General features: G+C 46.8%; 1 protein-coding gene, 1 non-coding gene and 1 pseudogene across 3 annotated transcripts in view; 2 read left to right on the top strand and 1 right to left on the bottom strand.

The window, feature by feature from the left end:
- Window positions 1-5,093: 5,093 nt before the first annotated feature.
- On the top strand, window positions 5,094-5,159 carry LOC142292793 (U6 spliceosomal RNA; annotated as a pseudogene).
- Window positions 5,160-5,490: 331 nt separating this feature from the next.
- On the top strand, window positions 5,491-5,597 carry LOC142292789 (U6 spliceosomal RNA). Its single transcript, XR_012750821.1, has one exon. It is a non-coding gene; the product is annotated as a U6 spliceosomal RNA (small nuclear RNA).
- Window positions 5,598-17,704: 12,107 nt separating this feature from the next.
- PRDX4 (peroxiredoxin 4) overlaps window positions 17,705-17,820 on the bottom strand; it is a 92,802-nt gene continuing 92,686 nt past the window's right edge. For both annotated transcript variants that reach the window (XM_075333397.1, XM_075333396.1), the window contains one exon: window positions 17,705-17,820. This exon is cut by the window's right edge and continues 17 nt beyond it. Coding sequence is in view for 1 of the 2 variants with exons in the window: in XM_075333396.1 (XP_075189511.1) it covers window positions 17,787-17,820 (34 nt within the window). In the remaining variant the exon portion in view is untranslated.

Genomic DNA, 17,820 nt, shown 5'->3' with positions numbered 1-17,820 from the left:
ATCCCTTCCCCATCACTTCCCCTCTTAACCCCTCACATACTGCCTGGCATTGGTATCTAAGAAATCTCCTGTCTGCTTCATTTAGAGGTTTGGAGGATTTGCTTCATATTAGCAAATCTCAACAAGTGAATACTATACGATCCATCCTAGTGGTTTCAGGACCTGTTCCATTGATATCTATTACGGTCACGTAAGTCGTATATCCAAGAGTATCCAAACCAATCTTTTTTATCGATTTATATCATCAATACTGATAGACACTTTGTTGTCTCTCTTCTCCATTTACAGGTGTTATACAGTTACCCCTGATGATCCCCCAGCATTGCGTTAGCTGGGGGAGAAACGCGCCGGGAGAGCGTAGGGTGACAGCTTAAATTAGCGGGTCCCCCTTAGCTCCACCTAACAACTTTATCTAATTATCTGACTGGCGACTCGAGCCTAGTCAGGAACCAACTAACGCTACTGTTTGTTTCTTGTTTGGTTCGTCCTTGCACTTTTTCACCTGGATTTTTTGGTGGTGGACAATTGTTGGTCAGAGATAGGGACATAGAGGGTCAGCCAACCGGAACGGGGGGTGCCCTGAAACTTACAGCACCCTCTGTTGTCAGGAAGGGTGAGCAGAGGCTGCCAGATTAGTAATACTGACAATCTGTGGCAACCTATCGCTATTTATTTCCTCACACTGAGCTATCTCTTGCTAACTATCACAAGCACTGTTTGTCCTCTTTGTTTTTGGAGAGAGACACTGCGTGTCCTTTTTAGATTACATATTAAAGAATATTTTTTTTAGAGGTATTTTTTTTGTGGTTTTTTTTTATAAACGGCTTTTATACAATCAGCTGATGCATCAGTGCAAAAAAAAACAAAACAAACTACACACTTCAGTGCAGACTCCTGTCCGACAGCATCAGCTGATAGTTTAGCCAGCCGGGCAGTAAAATGCCGGCCTCACCGCTCGACTTATACTGTCAGCTGATTCTGTCATTTGAAGGCATCAGCTAATCATCGCCAGGTCTGAGAAAGAGAGAGAGAGAGAGAGAGAGAGAGAGAAAGAAGAAGAGAGAGAAAGAGAGAAAGGAGTGAGAGGAGAAAGAAGAGAGAGAGAGAAAGAAGAGAAAGAAGAGAGAGAGAGAGAGAAAGAAGAGAAAGAAGAGAGAGAGAGAAAGAAGAGAAAGAAGAGAGAGAGAGAAAGAAGAGAAAGAAGAGAGAGAGAGAAAGAAGAGAAAGAAGAGAGAGAGAGAAAGAAGAGAAAGAAGAGAAAGAAGAGAGAGAGAGAAAGAAGAGAAAGAGAGAGAGAGAAAGAAGAGAAAGAGAGAAAGGAGAAAGAAGAGAAAGAGAGAAAGGAGAAAGAAGAGAAAGAGAGAAAGGAGAAAGAAGAGAGAGAGAGAGAGAAGAAGAGAAAGAAGAGAGAGAGAGAAAGAAGAGAAAGAAAAGAGAGAGAGAAAGAAGAGAAAGAAGAGAGAGAGAGAAAGAAGAGAAAGAAGAGAGAGAGAGAAAGAAGAGAAAGAAGAGAAGAAGAGAGAGAGAGAAAGAAGAGAAAGAGAGAGAGAGAAAGAAGAGAAAGAGAGAAAGGAGAAAGAAGAGAAGAGAGAAAGGAGAAAGAAGAGAAAGAGAGAAAGGAGAAAGAAGAGAAAGAGAGAAAGGAGAAAGAAGAGAAAGAGAGAAAGGAGAAAGAAGAGAAGAGAGAAGGAGAAAGAAGAGAAAGAGAGAAAGAGAGAAAGGAGAAAGAAGAGAAAGAGAAATGAGAGAAAGAGAGAAGGAGAAAGAAGAGAAAGAGAGAAATGAGAAAGAAGAGAAAGAGAGAAAGGAGAAAGAAGAGAAAGAGAGAAAGGAGAAGAAGAGAAAGAGAGAAAGGAGAAAGAGAGAAAGAGAGAAAGAAAGAGAAAGGAGTGAGAGAGAGAAAGAAGGAGAGAGAGAGAAAGAAAGGAGAGAGTGAGAAAGGAGAGAGAGAGAAAGAAAGGAGAGAGAGAAAGAAAGGAGAGAGAGAGAAAGAAAGGAGAGAGAGAGAAAGAAAGGAGAGAGAGAGAAAGAAAGGAGAGAGAGAGAAAGAAAGGAGAGAGAGAGAAAGAAGGGAGAGAGAGAGAAGAAAGGTGAGAGAGAGAGGAAAGAAAGGTGAGAGTGAGTGAAGAAGGAGAGAGAGAGAGAGAAAGAAAGGAGAGAGAGAGAGAGAAGAAAGGAGAGAGAGAGAGAAAAGAAAGGAGAGAGAGAGTGAGAAAGAAAGGAGAGAGAGGAGAGAAAGAAAGGAGAGAGAGAGAGAAAGAAAGGAGAGAGAGAGAGTAAGGAGAGAGAGAGAGAGAATGAGAGAGAGAGAGAGAATGGAGAGAGAGGTTGAGAATGGAGAGAGAGGGAGAATGGTGAGAGTGGGTGAATGGAGGAGAGGGTGAATGGAGTGAGAGGGAGAATGGAGAGAGAGGGAGAATGGTGAGAGTGAGGGAGAATGGTGAGAGTGTGTGAGAATGGGTGAGAGAGAGTGAATGGGAGAGAGAGAATGGAGAGAGAAGAGAGAAGAGAGAGAAAGAGAGAGAAAGAGAGAGAGAAAGAGAGAGAAGAGAAGAAGAGAGAGAAAGAGAGAGAAAGAGAGGAGAAGAGAGAGGAAAGAGAGAGAAAGAGAGAAGAGAGAGAATGAGAGAAGAGAGAAGAATGAGAAAGAGAAGAAGAGAAAGAGAAGAGAAAGAGAAAGAGAGAGAGAGAAAGAGAGAGAAGAGAAAGAGAGAGAAAGAGAAGAGAGAAAGAGAAAGAGTGAATGAGAGAAGAAGTGAGAAAGAGAGAGGAAAGAGAGAGAAAGAGAGAGAGGCAGGAGAGAGGAGAGAGAGAGAGAGAGAGAGGAGAGAGAGGAGAGAGAGAGAGAGAGAGAGAGGAGAGAGAGAGCGAGAGCTCACAACTGATGTCCGGCTCCTCCCCTCAGTGCATAATTAAGTTATATTTATAAATATATTATAAATATAATTTAAAAATAAAAAAAATAAAATAATCTTTACCGGGTTTAGAACTCGCGACCTTATGCTTCTTAGGTGAGCACTCTATCAACTCATCTATTGCCTCTAATATGAAAGAATGGCAGATTTTGTAATCTTGAAGTCTGGATTGCTGAAGTCTCAGCTGACCACGTGATTCACTTGATTGCTACGTGGAGCTCATACAGAGCACTTGTGTCCTGTAGCAGAGATGACAGTGTCGTGTGGATTACGTCGGACCTGGAGGGTATTGGAGGATTTTAATAAAAATGGTGAAACTGTGTTTTTTTGTCTTTTTTTCCAAATAAAGGATTTTTTGCTGTGTGTGTTTATTTACTTTCCCTTTATAAATAGATAATTATAATTTAAAATTAAAAATAAAAAAAAATTAAATTCTTCACCAGGACCGGGACCAGACCTCCCGACTTAATGCTTCTTAGGCAGGTGCTTTATCCACTAGTCTAGTGCCTCTAATACAGAATACTATAGATAAGCAGATTTGATAATCTTGAAGAAAGCAGTGCTGACTGAAGTCTCTGCTAACCGCGTGAGTCACTTCATTGCTACGGTGCCACTAAGTCTTCAGGGAGCAGAGCTGACAGTGTCATGTGGATTACTTCGGACCTGGAGGGGTATTTTTGGGATTAATAAACGGGTGAAATAGGGTGTTTTTTGTCTTGTATTCCAATAAAGGATTTTTTGCAATGTGTGTTTCTTTACTTTAACTTTCAGTTTAATCATGAAAGGTATCTCGGGGAGATGCCTGACATGATTAAACTCATTATTACCCCGATTGCCACCGCACCAGGGCAATTCGGGATGAGATGGGTGGAGGCCCCCGGGACCGTCGCACCTAACGGATGCGGCTATTCCGGGCGGCTGCTGCGTAATATTGGTAGGGTAGTGGGCTCCCGATAACATGGAGCTCCCCATCCTGACAATACCAGCCTCCAGCCATGTGGCTTTATCCTGGCTGGTATCAAATATGGTGGAAACCACATTTTATTTTAATTTATTTATTTTACTGGACTATATAGACCCGCCTGTTACAGGGGCTGTCAGATAGTATATAACCTCAGACTATCTGACAGGGTCCACTGTGCAAGGAACCTGCTGCTGATGATAGCAGAGAACAGGGGGTGGAACTTGTACCACAAAAGCAGTACTGACACTGTTACGTCACAGTGACACTAAAGCCAAAGACGGCGTACACTGTTTAATTCACAGCGACTACCGAATTAGCATAAAAGCAAATGAGGGATATGCTAAACAACTAATGGAGACTACAAAAGTAACCAAAAGGGATGAAGTAGAGTCTGGTAGCTGCACAGAGCTCTACATAAACGTACGATTACTGACCATAACCGCACACAGTGTCTTGTACCTCTGTTAATTCACAGAGGAATATATGTGTGATACACAGGTAACAACGCACTCATACAGAGAGTGCAAAGTAATGTCTCCGTTAATGGTCATGGAGACAAAGATCACTTGTGCAAGAGCACAGGAAAGTACTTAATGTTTACTAGCTAACCGCTAGCAACCAAGGGCAAAGCTCTCCAACCTAAGAGTCGGGGTGGAACTACAAGTCCCAGCGCTACCATATGCAGGAAGCACCTGCCTAAGTCCGCTCGACTAATGTGCGAGGATACAGACAGCAGCTATGCTGCAGGGTATAGGAGCGCTATCCTACCGATAACGCTCCCCTACTTGTGACTGTAGTAGTTCAGGGAAGGGACATGCATGGAGCGTCTACTCTCATGCAAGCAACAAGAGGACTGGACAGTGAGAAACGTGTACCAGGGCTTTTTATAGACTCTGTGCCTCCTCCAAGATGGAGGATCACACAGCCAATCAGCTACCAGAGCATCACAGACATGTGACATCGCATCAGCAACGACGTCACCCGCGACCAATCAGCGTTCTCCACATGGCGTGAAGTCATCTGCGACCAATAAGCATACTCCACGTAGCGCGACGTCACCCACGTTCGCAACAGCGTCCCACTTCAGGTCGCAACAGCGTCACAGTTTCAGATCTCAGTCAAGAGTGCTACTGTGATCTGGGACCGACAGGACGCTGCAACAGAGCACCAGAAGAAGGCAAAGGAGAACGCGATGTAGCAGAAGCAGGACTCGTAACAGAAGATTAGCATGGCCCCTGCGCAAGAATGACACGCAAATTCGTGAAGCGTTCCATATTTTATTCCAGTCATAATTTTAAATGGATTTAATTAATTGAGGGGTCCCCCATGCAGTAACATAGTTTTATCATACTATGCCGAATCTGCCTAGAAATGAAGACATTGGCACTTCCCACTCACATTTGCATAATTTATTCAATATTTGTCAATTATGGAACTTTACGGTAACACTTTTTTTTTTTTTTACTAATAAAAATTTCCCTTTGCATGCAATTCTTGAGAAATATATTATATTTGGCTGAAAATTTTGAGTCTTTCCTAAAAAACAATTATATTATGCCTCCTTTTACTCAGCAGCGCCGTATATATTTCACAAGGCTTTCGTTCATTATTGTGCTTGCTTTGGCAGCATATATACTAAAATTGGAACGATACAGAGAAGATTAGCATGGCCCCTGCACAAGGATGACACGCAAACTTGTGAAGCGTTCCATATTTTATTCCAGTCATAAATAGAGATGAGCGATGTTCGAGGTTCGCCAATTTCATGTTCGATTGATTTTGGGGGCTGCTCGAGATCGAACTAGAGCTTTTTGCTAAAAGCTCGACCGTTCAAGTTACGTTCGAAAACGGTTCGATCACAGTGTGCAGGGAGCCATCACTGGCAGCCTGTGGTAAACTGGTAACCAATATAAATATCGGGTATCCAAGCAAAGCGCTTTGCTTGGTAACCCGATATTTACCCTGGTTACGTGTGCAGGGAGCCGAAACTTCCCCGCTTGGCAACGTCCCCTTCTGCACTTGGTATGTACACACACCCACTCACTCACCTGTCCCAAGCCATGCAGACCCCAGCACTGATGTCCTCAGCGCCACATGTCCCTTCTAGGCTCCATTTACCTCGCACTCCGCCGCCTGTACACATGGCCCTGCTAGGCTCCACCCACTTTGCACTTCGCCGCCTGCACACATGGCTCCATTAGGCTCCACCCACCTCGCACTCCGCACACATGGCCCCGCTTTGCTCCACCCACCTCGCACTCCGCACACATTACCCCGCTTGGCTTCACCCACCTCGCACTCCGCACACATTACCCCACTTGGCTCCACCCACCTTGCACTCCGCACATATTACCCTGCTCTGCTTACCTGCGGTGATGAAGTCCCGCCCTCCCAACCTCAGCGCTGTCACTGTCCTTCATGGCCGCCACTTGTCACATCTCCTCTCGCAGCCGACCCGGGACTGTGGCGTCACAGGCTCCCGCGATAATTGGCTGTGAAGGCGGCAGTCAGTGACAGCTCTATCAGCAGTACAGGAGATCATCACCGCAGGTAATGGACCTCGCTCCTGACAGCAGCACTTGTCATGCCCTGCAGTGACCTGGGCAGACCTATTGATGTTAGCTCAGGTCACTGCATTGCTCTCCCAGCCAATGGGGAACATTCTGTTCTTCATTGACTGGGACATTGACTATGGTATGGATCATGGGAACCCTTTTGTATTACAGCAGACCTGGATTTGTTTTTCTTTTTAATAAATTGGTGAAAAAGGGAATGTTTTGGGGAGTGTTTTTTTAAATATTTTTTTGTCTATTTCTTTTTGTTAGTACTGACAGTTTGTGATGTCAGGTATCTGATAGACGCCATGACATCACAAACTGCTGGGCTTGATGTCAGGTGACCTTACAGCTAGTATCAACCCCATTTATTACCCAGTTTGCCACCGCACCAGGGCACAGGATGAGCTGGGGCGCCCGCGGCCTGCTATTTTTAGGCTGTGAAGTGCCAATAACTATGGACCTTCCCACCCTGAGAATACCAGACCACAGCTGTCCGCTTTACCTTGGCTGGTGATCCAATTTGGGGAGACTACAATACAATACAATACAATACAATACAATACAATACAATACAATACAATACAATACAATACAATACAATACAATACAATACAATACAATACAATACAATACAATACAATACAATACAATACATACATACATACATACATACATACATACATACATACATACATACATACATACATACATACATACATACATACATACATACATACATACATACATACATACATACATGGCGGCACGGTGGCTCAGTGGTTAGCACTGCAGCCTTGCAGCGCTGGGGTCCTGGGTTCAAATCCCACCAAGGACACCATCTGCAAGGAGTTTGTATGTTCTCCCCGTGTTTGCGTGGGTTTCCTCCGGGTACTCCGGTTTCCTCCCACACTCCAAAGACATACAGATAGGGACTCTAGATTGTGAGCCCCAATGGGGACAGTGTTGCAAATGTATGTATAGCGCTGTGGAATTAATAGCGCTATATAAATGAATAAAATTATTATTATTATTATACACATACACACACACACATATATATATATATATATATAAAAAAGCTTGGGGTGACCTCCACATTGGATCCCCAACCACGGTAAAGCTGCCAGCTGTGGTTTTCAGGCTACAGCCGTCTGCTTTACCCTATCTGGCTATAAAAAATGGTGGGACCAAACGTCTTTGTTTAACTATTTTTTTAAATAAAAAAAATTAATGGGCTTCCCTGTATTTTGATTGCCAGCCAAGGTAACGCCATGCAGATAGGGGTGGCAACCCGTAGCGGTCTGCTATATCTGCGCTGAGAATCAAAAATGCCGCGGAGCGCTAGTTCATTTTTTTTTTAATGATTTATTTTTACAGCACTGTCATGTCAGGCAATCAAAATACAGGGAAGCCCTTTTTGTTTTTAGCTTTTTAAATAAATAATTAAGAAAAATTTATATATATAAGCTCCCACTGAATCACTGCATTTTTTTGTATTGCTAGCTAAGGGTAATCCAAGCAGCTACTGGCTGCTAACCCCCACTGCTTGGTGTTACCTTCAATGGCAATGGAAAATCCAGGGAAGTATTTATTTTTTTTCCAAAAAAACGTGGTCTTCACTATATTTTTGCGTGCTAGCCAGGTACAGCAGGCAGGTACGGCTGCCCCCAATCCCCAGCTGCCTATTTGTACCTGGCTGAGAACTAAAAATATAGCAAAGCCCTTTTTTAATTATTTCATGAATTTGATGAGATATTTTATAAAAAAAAAAAAAAAACCACGTGAGCTTCGCCCCATTTCTGTGTCCAGCCGGGTACAACTAGGCAGCTGGGGATTGGATCCGCAGCACAAATTACCCGAGCTTTCTGGGCCCCTCTGCTGTGAGTTGCAGTCCGCAGCAGACCCAGAAAATGGCGCTCTCATAGAAGCGCTATCATCTGGCGCTGTATCCAACTCTTCCAGCTGCCCTGGTGACTGTGGCTCGCTGGGTAATGATGAGTTAATACTAGCTAGTAAAACAAAGCTAGTATTAAGTCAGAGATTCTTAATGTCAGGCAAGTTTGACACAGCCATCAAGAATCTCCAATAAAGGGTTAAAAAAAAAAAAAAACACCACACAGAGAAAAATACTTTAATAGAAATAAATACACAGACACACTTAGAGACTCCATGTTTATTACTCCCTCTCAACCCTCCTCGATCCATGGTCTTGTTTTCTTTCTCCTTCAACCCATGCAGCTCTGCTCCATCAACAGCACTGCATGGGAGAAAGACGCTGCTGCTCCCAGTGCAGGCTTTTCACTCTGAGTGATCAGTGCTGCTGGCTGTTAGCGGTAACATCACCGCTGACAGACTAGGAACCATAGCAACGGTCCTCCGATCACGTGATTCCCGGTGCCGCTGTGTGCTGTTAGCAGTGACGTCACCGCTAACAGGCGCGTTGCTATGGCAACGGTGATCTCAGTTTTTGACCGGCTGTGTCAGCCGGTCAATAACGGAATGGAGAAGCAGAACGGGGAGTCGACCGTGTGCCAAAGCATGTCGCCGGTACACGGCGATACACAAACGTGCACCATAGAGATGCAATGACAGGACTTAGCATGACGTCAAAGCCATGTGACCAGTCTGTAGCCAATGAGATAATAGACACGTGACTGGTCACATGCTATTTTGACGTCACGATAGGTCCTTTCATCACGACTGGTTACTGGGAGGACGCAGCGATTACCGATGGAAAAGCTGCGGGAGAGAGTACAGGACGCATCGCGGGGACAGGTAAGTGTTATGGCAATGATTATTAAGTGTATGTGTACATTTATAATGTGTTTATGTGTTTGTTATTGCCTCACATTGTTTTCAATGGGGTTCGAGAGGTTCGTCGAACGATTCGTCGAACAGGGCACCGTTCGACGCACCGAACTCTAGGGGGGTGGCTCATCTCTAGTCATAATTTTAAATGGATTTAATTGAAGGTTCCCCCATGCAGTAACATAGTTTTATCATACTATAGCGAATCTGCCTAGAAATGAAGACACTGGCATTTCCCACTCAGATTTGCATAATTTATTCAATATTTGTCAATTATGAAACTTTACGGTAACACTTTTTACTACTAAACATTTCCCTTTGCATGCAATTCGAGAAATATATTATGTTTGGCTGAAATTTTTGAGTCTCTTAAAAAACAAATTATATTATGCCTCCTTTTACTCTCCCTAATTTTGGGAGGAAGACTCCAACCCTCTAACCCTTCTCCAGCAGCTTAGCATTTTTAATAAAAGGAGACGCTACTACTGTGATGGTCGCTCTCTGCCCTGCTGATTTCACTGCAGAGCTGTGTGCGATTATAACTGACTCAGGCCGGTTTCACATTTGCCTCGTTTTGACGCAAACTGACTCCATCACTAATGTAGTACAGTTCATTTATTTACAGTGTAAGCGAGACACCATGTGGACACATGCAGGTAGTGCAGGAAGCATGGTGTCGCTCTTCCACTGTAAATAAATGAACTGTACTACATTAGTAACGGATTCCGTTTGCGTCAAAACAACGCAAATGTGAAACTGGCCTCAGCTGCAGGTGCCACTTAGCTTCCCATCTCCCAGGCAGACAGGAATGCAAGATTGTTGTAATACAGCAGAGCTGTGAGAACTGAAAAAAAAAAAAAAAGTGTTTGTAAGATAAAAAGAGAATTTTGTTTACTTACCGTACATTTTTTCTTATAGTTCCATATTGGGAGACCCAGACCATGGGTGTTTAGCTTCTGCCTCCGGAGGACACACAAAGTACTACACTTAAAAGTGTAGCTCCTCCCTCTGAGCTTAAACACCCCCTGGAGAACCAGATCTAGCCAGTTTAGTGCAAAAGCTGAAGGAGAATAGCCACCCACAAGTAAAAACAGAGCAAAAACCGGAACAACCGGAGACTGTCAACAACAGCCGGTGAAAACACGCGGAACAAGAAATTGCCAACAGGCAACAGGGAGGGAGCTGGGTCTCCCAATACGGAACTATAAGAAAAAGAATTTACGGTAAGTAAACAAAATTCTCTTTTTCTTTATCGTTCCTATGGGAGACCCAGACCATGGGACATCTCAAAGCAGTCCATGGGTGGGAAATAAACAGAAAAACTAAGAAGTAGGCAGAACCTAACTTCACAAATGGGCGACAGCCGCCTGAAGGATGCGTCTGCCCAAGCTCGTATCTGCCGAAGCATGAGCATGCACTTGGTAGTGCTTTGAAAAGGTATGCAGGCTAGTCCAAGTGGCAGCCTGACAGACTTGTTGAGCCGTAGCCTGGTGCCTGAAAGCCCAAGAGGCACAGACAGCTCTGGTCGAGTGGGCCTTGATCCCCGGCGGGGGAGGCACTTGAGAACACTGGTAGGCGTCCGAAATGGTCGACCTAATCCAACGAGCTAAGGTCGGCTTAGAAGCAGAGAGGCCCTTGAACCGTCCTGTGGTTAGCACAAAAAGAGAAGTGCACCGCCTAAGAGCAGCGGTGCGAGACAGATAGATCCGGAGAGCACGCACCAGATCCAGAGTATGCAGCGCTTTTTCAAAGCTATGAACAGGAGCTGGACAAAAGGAAGGTAGGGTAATGTCCTGGTTAAGGTGGAAAGGAGAGACCACCTTAGGGAGAAAGTCCGGAGTCGGACGGAGAACCACCTTGTCTTGATGAAAACCCAAAAAAGGTGACTCCGAAGAGAGCGCAACCAAATCGGAGACTCTCCTGAGGGAAGTTATGGCCACTAGAAAGACCACTTTCTGTGAAAGACGAAACAAGGAAACCTCCCTAAGAGGCTCAAAGGGGGGTTTCTGCAAAACCGTGAGAACCAAATTGAGGTCCCAGGGATCCAAGGGCCGCCGGTAAGGCGGAATGATGTGAGACGTGCCCTCAGACGTGCAATGAAGGTGCAGACCTGAGCCAGCCGGGCGAGACGCCGCTGGAACAGCACTGACAGAGCTGAGACTTGTCCCTTGAGAGAGTTGAGGGACAGTCCCAGCTGCAGACCGGACTGTAGAAAGGACAGAAGGGTCGGCAAGGAAAATGGCCAAGGAGGATGGCTGGAAGAGCGACACCAGGACAGGAAAATTTTCCAAGTCCTGTGATAGATCTTGGCGGAGGAAGACTTACGGGCCCGAGTCATAGTGGAGATGACTTCAGGAGGGATACCAGAAGCCGTCAAGATCCAGGACTCAAGAGCCACGCTGTCAATTTGAGAGCCGCAGAATTCAGGCGGAAAAACGGACCTTGTGAGAAGGTCTGGATGGTCCGGAAGATGCCACGGCACCTCTACGGACAGAAGGAGCAGGTCTGGGTACCAAGCTCGCCTGGGCCAGTCCGGAGCAATGAGGATGACTCGATGGCCCTCCATTCTGATCTTGCGCAGGACTATGGGCAAGAGCTAGAGGGGGAAACACGTAGGACAGACGAAACTGGGACCAGTCTTGGACCAGAGCGTCCGCGGCGAATGCCTGAGGATCGTGGGAGCGAGCCACGTAAGCGGGAACTTTGTTGTTGTGACGGGATGCCATTAGGTCCACGTCCGGAGTGCCCCATTTGCGGCGGATTGACTGAAAAACTGCCGGGTGCAGGGACCACTCGCCACTGTCCACGTTTTGACGGCTGAGATAATCTGCCTCCCAGTTTTCCAGGCCTGGGATATGGACTGCGGATATGGTGGACTTGGAGTCCTCCGCCCATTGAATGATGCGTTGTACCTCCAACATTGCCAGGCGGCTGAGTATCCCGCCTTGGTGATTGATGTAGGCAACAGCTGTCGCGTTGTCCGACTGGACTCAGATGTGCCTGCCCGCCAGCAGATGGTGAAAAGCTAGGAGAGCCAGAAGCACGGCTCTGGTTTCCAGCACATTGATCGAAAGGGCTGACTCGGACGGAGTCCAAGTGCCCTGCGTTCGGTGGTGGAGACATACCGCTCCCCAGCCGGATAGACTGGCATCCGTGGTGAGGATCACCCAGGACGGGGCCAGAAAGGAGCGCCCCTGGGACAGAGAGAGGGGCCGAAGCCACCACTGAAGAGAGCTCCAGGTCTGTGGCGACAGAGCCACTAACCTGTGCAAGGAGGAAGGCCGCTTGTCCCAACAGCGGAGAATGTCCAGCTGCAGGGGATGCAGATGGAACTGGGCAAAGGGAACAGCCTCCATTGACGCCACCATTTGACCCAGCACCTGCATCAGGCGCCTGAGGGAATAACGGCGGGGCCTCAGCAGAGAGCGCACCGCCAGTTGGAGGGACTGCTGTTTGACTACGGGCAACTTCACAAGTGCTGGCAAAGTCTCGAACTGCATCCCTAGGTACGTGAGACTCTGGGTCGGAGTCAGAGTGGATTTGGGAAGATTGACAAGCCACCCGAATTGGGCTAGAGTGGCGAGAGTGAGCAAGGTCGTCCAGGTAAGGGATCACTGCCAACCCCTGTAGGTGCAGGACCGCAAATCACTGCTGCCATGACCTTGGTGAATACCCGAGGAGCTGTGGCCAACCCGAAGGGGAGAGCCACGAATTGGAAATGTTCCTCTCCGATTGCAAAACGTAGCCAACGCTGGTGTGAAACTGCAATTGGCACATGCAGATAGGCATCTCTGATGTCGATGGATGCCAGGAAATCCCCTTGGGTCATTGAGGCAATGACTGATCGCAGAGACTCCATGCGAAAATGCCGCACCGGAACATGCTTGTTGAGAAGCTTGAGATCCAGGATGGGCCGGAAGGAACCGTCCTTTTTGGGGACTAGGAAGAGATTTGAGTAGAAACCTCTGAACCGTTCCCGGGCGGGAACCGGTACAATTACTCCGTTGGCCTGCAAGGATGCCACGGCCTGTGAGAAGGCGGCGGCCTTGGAGCAGGGGGGAGTTGAGAGAAAAAAAATCTGTTTGGCGGGCTGGAAGAGAATTCTATCCTGTAGCCGTGGGAGATTATATCCCTCACCCACTGATCGGAGACGTGTTGAAACCACGCGTCGCCAAAGTGGGAGAGCCTGCCACCGAATAAGGACGTTGCTGGCGCGGACAGATAGTCACGAGGAGGCTGCCTTGGCGGCAGCACCTCCTGCGGTCTTTTGTGGACGCGCTTTTGGGCGCCAGTTGGATTTCTGGTCCTTGGCTAAGTTAGTGGACGAGGCCGAGGGCTTAGAGGAGGACCAGTTGGAGGAACGAAAGGAACGAAACCTCGACTGATTCCTGCCCTGGACAGGTTTCCTGGTTTTGGTTTGTGGCATGGAAGTACTCTTCCCGCCAGTAGCTTCCTTAATAATTTCATCCAGCTGTTCACCGAACAGCCAGGACCCAGCAAAAGGGAGTCCAGCAAGGTACTTCTTTGAAGAAGCATCTGCCTTCTACTCTCGAAGCCACAAGATCCTGCGGATAGCGAGGGAATTAGCCGAAGCCACCGCAGTGCGGTGAGAAGCCTCCAGCATGGCAGACATGGCATAGGATGAAAAAGCTGAAGCTTGGGAAGTTAAGGTAACCATTTCGGGCACAGATTCCCTGGCGAGGGAATGCATCCCCTCTAGAGAAGCAGAGATGGCTTTGAGAGCCCACACTGCTGCAAAAGTCGGGGAGAACGAAGCCCCCGCCGCTTCATATACGGATTTGGCTAGAAGGTCAATCTGGCGGTCAGTGGAATCCTTAAGAGAGGTGCCAATCAGCCACCGATACAACGGTCCGGGCTGAGTCTAGACACCGGGGGGGGGGTCTACCCTTTGGGGAATGAGCCCACTCCTTGACCACCTCAGGTGGAAAGGGAAAGCGGTCATCAGAACCACGCTTTGGGAAGAGTTTGTCAGGACAGGCCCTGGGCTTGGTCACAGCGGCCTGAAAACTGGAGTGGTTAAAGAACACACTCTTTGTCCTCTTAGGCGAGGTAAATTGGTGCTTTTCTGCCAGAGAGGGTTGCTCCTCTGATACTGGCTGATTGAGGTCCAGTACAGAATTAATGGACGCAATCAAATCACTAACATCTGAGTCACTTTCGGACAGATCAATGGGGTCCATGGAGGTAGCCTCCGAGCCCCCTGTAAAGGCATCCTCCTCGTCCTGCGAGTCAGCTCCTGAATCAGAGCCGCGGGACGAGGAAGAAGAGGGAACCCTGCGTCTCTTCTTAGAAGGACGGGGTCTGGGACCAGATGATGAATCCTCTGTGAGCTCCGGTCCTGAGAGACCCCTAGCAGCAGAGGCACCCTGTGAAAGGGGCTGATGCATGTTCAGCAAAGTCCTGGACAGAAGTCCCATGGAGTCAGCAAAAGACTGGGAGATAGACCTAGAAAAGGATTCTACCCAAGCCGGGAGTTCAGCCACAGGAGCAGGAGCAGCCTGAGAGACCACTGGGGGTGAGACTCCAGGCTGAGGCACCCCCAGGTTAGAGCAGGCATTACAATGTGGGAATATGCTCGGTTCAGGCAGCAGGAGCTTACATGCAGTGCATACTGAATACAGCTTTGGAGCCTTGCTCCTCGTGTGAGACATGCTGCTGGAGTGGGGGCTCTGCCAGAGAATGAACCCCAGAGAGTATAATCAGAGGTCCACAACCGGAGACCGGTTGTGGCTTACCAGACCGCTGGAGCGGTGTTGTGTGCCCTCCAGATCCCGAAGCCCGGACCCCAAGCACAGCACCTCAGCAGAGATGCTGCAAACCAGCGCTGCAATGTGACTGATCGCAGAGAGAACGCTGATAAAATGGCCGCCGGAGCAAAGGGAGGGGGCGGGACTTGATTGAGGAGCGGGATCTGGAGGGCCATAGAGACCTACAGGGGAGGGGACACACTGCAGTGGGGAGTGTCCCTCCCCTGTGCAGAACGGCCGCCGGGCGAAGCCGAGCCTGTCCCTCTGCATGAGTGACATGCAAGGGCAGTGAAACCGAAACTAGGCCTCCGGCGGAGCTGGGGCCTCAATTTGAGCGGCGCGGCCGGCGCGGAAGCACCATCGGCGCGGATCTCAGGCGACAGCTAGAGAACCTGCCGGAAATGTCAAAAAACACAATAAGCACACTCTCCCACAACAATAATGTACAGGGACCCCGGAAAGTAAACGTCTCAGGTACTTAGCTTGCTGAGACGCAGGGCCAAGTCCCTGGGGATGAGTGCTCCAGTCCAGCAGGGTCCTGAAGGGCTGCGGATGGAGACCGGTCTCCTGCCAAGCATGGAGACCGTGCTGGCTCCCACTTCAAGCCAGAGCCCAGGAGGGATGGTGAAGGAGCACGGCATGTAAGGCTCCAGCCTAGGAATCAACCTTACAACACCGCCGACACAGTGGGGTGAGAAGGGACATGACGGGAGTCCAGACATGGACCCGCTTTTCTTCAAACTCTTTCCAAAAATCAAAGAAATCAGATGAGAATGCATGTGTGGATGTATGCCTCCTGAACACAAAGCGATAAACTGGCTACATCTGGTTCTCCAGGGGGTGTATAAGCTCAGAGGGAGGAGCTACACTTTTAAGTGTAGTACTTTGTGTGTCCTCCGGAGGCAGAAGCTAAACACCCATGGTCTGGGTCTCCCATAGGAACGATAAAGAAATTGCAATTCTCCTATTCTGTGTTACTTGTCACATACTGGTAACATCTCCTATTTAAAATAAACTCTGGAGACAGTTTTCTTACAGGCAGCATCCTCCCCATAGCCTGAAACAGCTCATTTAGATAAAAGGAAAAAACAGAATTCTCTGGAATGAAACATCAGATCCAGATGTCAAGATATAATTTAATTCAGCTTCCTGTGACCTATATGCCCCCATATAGGAGGGTTGATTTCACGGAGATTCCCTTTAAGCGTTGAAACAGAAATAACATCATTCTCCAGGTGTTTTCCACTAGGAAGACACAATACTTACAAAACAAGTTCGTGGGAAGGCTAAAATGATGCTCAGGTATTTGTTTGCATCTGTTTTGCAAATTCTAAGTTTTCTTTATATAGATTAAAAAAATGTATGAAAATACTAAAGGAACATTTCTAAACCAAAAGCAAAAAATGCTTTTATAATACTTCTGGGAATAAGGAAAAATGTTCGTTATCTTCTGCTTGAAATATGATTTTTTTTTTTATCCCTCTTCTTCATCCCACCCCAATCTAACCAGTTTAGAAGTTTAGTATAGAGTTTAAAAACAAAAACAAAAAAAAAAAAAAAGAGGGCATAGAGGGCATGATATTAAGCTAAAAAGCCAGAGGGGATGGAAAAAAGGAGGAAAATGTGAGGGAATTAAATGTGTTTGGTGTGAAATTCTAGTCACCATGTGACTGTCAAACTGAATTCACGCAGCACACATTGAGAGCTAAATCTAAAAACTGGACTGCCAGTTTCCTTACCACATGCAGATACTCTCCTTCAGCAGAACCCTAACTTTGGAACGGACAGCTCCGTCCCAGCAGGTAGCTGATCAACACCACTTCCTACAATGGCAAGACAGGGCTGTGGGTTACAAAAATAAGGCCGGTATCACACTTGCAATTGCCTCGCGTGAGTTTCGCGGTGCATCACCCGTCACGGACTCACTCTGACAGGAGCGGGGCGGTTGCATGCATCTCTATGTAGCTGAGACGCGCCTGTGAGGAGAGTGAAAGTCCGTGCCGGGTGATGCACCGCGAGGCAATCGCAAGTGTGATACTGGCCTTAGATTTGTTTTTGAAAAATGTGGAGCTTGCCAACAGTAACTTAACAGTAATTTGATTAAAGGCCAGCCCTAGTTGAAAGTGTTGCAGAGTATTTGGATGTATTATCACAACTTGAGAGCGTTTGCTACAGCTATGTGTCACGGACTATAAATTAACGGTTTTGTAGGAGCCTTTTGTAGCAGTGAGAAGAGAAGATGAAGAGTCGAGCGGCACTTCTTGAATGTAGTACAGAGTAGATGTCCACTTTGCTCATGTTCAACTAAGGATTGCCAACTTCACAGATTTTTTTTTTTTTACATAAAAACTTTGAGAACCATAATAAATCATCACGATTATAAGTGATCCGTCTACAGTCCATAAGTCTGATATGAAGACATCTGTTGCATTCACTATAATATCAAATAATCTATAAACGTTTCTTCAGCTTAAAACAAAAAAAAAAAAACAAAGAAAAAAAAAAAGGGGGACTTTTTTTATTTAACAGACGGCAAAAAAGTGCCCTATATATATAAGGGCTGTCCTGAAATTTGGAAACCCAGGCTCCACCAGTGACTGACTAACTACTGAAGGACATGTCCAGTAGCAACAAAAAGGGGTAAATTGAGTGCACACACATTGACACAAATAACACACATAAGCAGTAGAATCAAAATTCACAGAATTTTAATGATTGTAATCAACCAGATTTAAACAAGTACTGATCCATGTATAGTTTAATACCATAACCATCAGTGTTGCTTGTCAAAATATTTCAGTTTTCCC

Source organism: Anomaloglossus baeobatrachus, chromosome 2 (assembly GCF_048569485.1).
Source record: "Anomaloglossus baeobatrachus isolate aAnoBae1 chromosome 2, aAnoBae1.hap1, whole genome shotgun sequence".
Lineage (NCBI taxonomy): Eukaryota > Metazoa > Chordata > Amphibia > Anura > Aromobatidae > Anomaloglossus > Anomaloglossus baeobatrachus.
This window is presented reverse-complemented; position numbering and strand designations above follow the sequence as displayed.